The sequence below is a fragment of the Bison bison genome, unplaced genomic scaffold (assembly GCF_000754665.1).
Source record: "Bison bison bison isolate TAMUID 2011002044 unplaced genomic scaffold, Bison_UMD1.0 scf7180017864334, whole genome shotgun sequence".
In the NCBI taxonomy this organism is placed as follows: domain Eukaryota; kingdom Metazoa; phylum Chordata; class Mammalia; order Artiodactyla; family Bovidae; genus Bison; species Bison bison.
The window spans coordinates 1,649,063-1,651,642 of record NW_011494906.1 but is presented as its reverse complement, the minus strand read 5'-3'; the positions used below and the strand labels follow the sequence as shown (position 1 = coordinate 1,651,642).

Here is a 2,580-nt window from a genome sequence, read left to right as displayed (position 1 = left end):
CATCACTGACTCGATGGACGTGAGTCTCAGTGAACTCCGGGAGCTGGTGATGGACAGGGAGGCCTGGCGTGCTGCGATTCATGGGGTCGCATAGAGTCGGACACGACTGAGCGACTGATCTGATCTGATCTGATCTGAAGGGTACCACACCAAGGAACAGGAAGCACAGGGAGGGGGGACCACAGAAAGCCACGCCTGGGCTGGCCTTTCCTCTGGATGGCTCATGAAACGTGAGGAGGGAGACTTCTTGTGTCCACTAGGGGCTTGTGCATTTCTCCCACTTTGCTCCACAGCTGTTCCGGTCGGCCTTCCATATTTCTCCTCCCAGTCTGAACACCCCATGCCCTGGCGCACCAATTTTGGTTCTCCAAGGTGGGGTCCTCAGTGACTAAATTGATGAGATTAACGTCCTGAAGGTCAGACAGGCCCCAGGCCCTAAGGCAAAGCCACAAGCGAGGAGGGAGCCGGGGCGGAGTCGGCGGCCAGTGGCACCACAAGTCCGGACCAATCGCACTCCCGGCTGCAGCCAGCCCCGGCCCCCAAATCACACTGCAAGAAGCCCCAGCGTTCCGGCCTGCTCCGTCTACGCATGCGCCAGTCCACATCTTCGCCTTCGGCCACAGCCTGCGCGCCCCAGTGGTCTCTCCGGAGACGAGCACAGCCTCCCAGGCTTGGCGCGTGCGAGGGAGGGGCTGGGCCTCACATGGTTAGGCTTCACCGCAACATCACGAGAACCCTAGTGGCCCGAGGGGCGCTCTGAGAGAGCAGGGAGAAAGCTGGGAACAGTAGAAAGGGTCTCGGCGCCAGGCGAAGTATATAGGGTGAGAGGACACAGCGAAGCAAAAGCTCCAATCTCTGGGTCCCAAGGAGTACCCCCTGCTCCCCACCAGCTCTGGAACTCAGAAGGGAGGTGCTAGCACATTATCTAGAGAGAGAAGTGGCAGAATTGGGGCTGGGGAGCGCGCTGGCCCGAGGAAGCGATGCCACCAGCACCGGGCTTAGAGCCCAGGACAGCAAACAGCTGTCCGCTGTGGCGAATAGCTGGAGACCCTGCTGGACTGAAGCTGAGTGACCTCCCCACGGGATTCCAGGACTGCTCTCGGGTCCTAGCTAAGTGTATGCTGGTGCAGGCTCCCCACCTTCCGTACAATGGCCCCATTCCTCCCTGGGCACGAGCAGGTGCTAGGCGTCTCTGGCCAGTGCTGCCCCATCCCCTCTCTCTTCTTCACCCTGTGCAAGGGTTCCCAAGACAGCGGGCGCCAGGTGGCTTTCCCCCAACTCAGTTCTCCGTCCTGCCTGCCCTCTCCAGCCTAGCCAGGCACGCTCGGTCCAGACGCCGCTGCGCTTCCCTCCCAGCCACCCAGACAGGTCAAGAATCCCTCTCCCCACCACTGACCCCTCCTCCCTCGGTCTCGGCAGGTCCGCCGTCGGGAAGCCCCGCACCCCGGAGCTTCTCTCTCCTAGCCCTGCTCCCCGGCCTGCCCACGCTTCGAGACCGCAGATTCCGGGCCGCAAACAGAGCCCACATAGCGGTGGCGCGGCCCTTTGTCTGTGCGTGCACATTGCCAGCCTCCGTCCCTACTCCCCAGACTCCACTTTTTCACCGCCTCTCCTGCCCTTGCATCCCAATTTGGCAGCACACCCAGTTACCCAGCAACAGGTACGCTCCTGCGCCTCCCGGCTTTTCCCAGAACTAGAGAGTGTTCAACCACGACTACCAAACTTCCTGTCTCGCGCGCTGAGCCTCCAGCTCTAGCCGTCCGGTCCCGCCTCCTCCGGTGCCCCCGTCTGGCAGCGCTCACCGTGGCATCCTGCCCCGCGTAGTGGCTGATGACCCGGGAGCCCCCGGGATGTCGGCGGACGAATTCACTGATGTTGTACACCTTTCGGTCAATCACGAGCCACCGCTCTTTTTCACGTCCAGAGCGCTGAGCCACTTCGTCCCAGGTGAAATAGCGTGGGGTCGGCCCCTGGGCCGGGGTCTCGGGGGCCATTGGGGCCGGGCAACAACGCGCGCCAGCTGGGTGGCTGCGGTCAGGCGCGGGCACAGGACCCTCGGGGTAGCGCGCGCCGGCCTCGTAGGCTCCGGTAGCGGGTCCACTGGTGCGGGTCCGCTGGTGCGCGTCCGGATCCCCGCCGCTCGCGCACCTGGTTTTCAGCCACTGAGGGGTGTTGGCGCTGAGCCCACTGCGCGCGCTCCTATTGGTCGAGGCGCGTGGCGCGGGGAGCAAGTCCCCGCCTCCCCGCCGGCCCAGCTCTGGCGTGCGCTTCGGGAGGGTCGTGGCAGGAGGGCGGCAGGCCGGAACGCGCGCCCCCTTGCGGGCATCTTGCTGGGGTCGCCGCCGGATCCCACTTTTCGACTCGCGCCTTTCGCTCACAGAGGGCGCCGCGGATTGGATAACGGTTCCTGTGAAGACTCCTGGGTGCGGGGCCCGGCTCGGGGAGGGGGGCACCGAGTGCGCGGGCGCCCTGGGCCTCTAGGGTAGGGTGGGCTCGGCCGGGGTGGAGGGCAGTGGGCAGAGGATGAGCCGGGTGAGTGGGTGGATGAAGGGCGGGCCTCGTTGCCAAGAAGGCCTGCCA

At 64.8% G+C, this 2,580-nt stretch overlaps 1 protein-coding gene across 3 annotated transcripts in view; it reads right to left on the bottom strand.

The window, feature by feature from the left end:
• The window catches only part of FADS1 (fatty acid desaturase 1), a 14,249-nt gene extending 12,083 nt beyond the window's left edge, over positions 1 to 2,166 (bottom strand). Inside the window, exon 1 of one of the 3 annotated variants that reach the window (XM_010854034.1) lies at positions 1,803 to 2,166. In XM_010854034.1, coding sequence (XP_010852336.1) covers positions 1,803 to 1,994 — 192 coding nt within the window. In that variant the 5' untranslated portion in view covers positions 1,995 to 2,166. Of the gene's footprint in view, positions 1 to 1,642; positions 1,742 to 1,802 lie in introns of those variants that run through there. The other 2 variants (XM_010854035.1, XM_010854036.1) reach the window with 2 other exon arrangements.
• Positions 2,167 to 2,580: the final 414 nt, after the last annotated feature.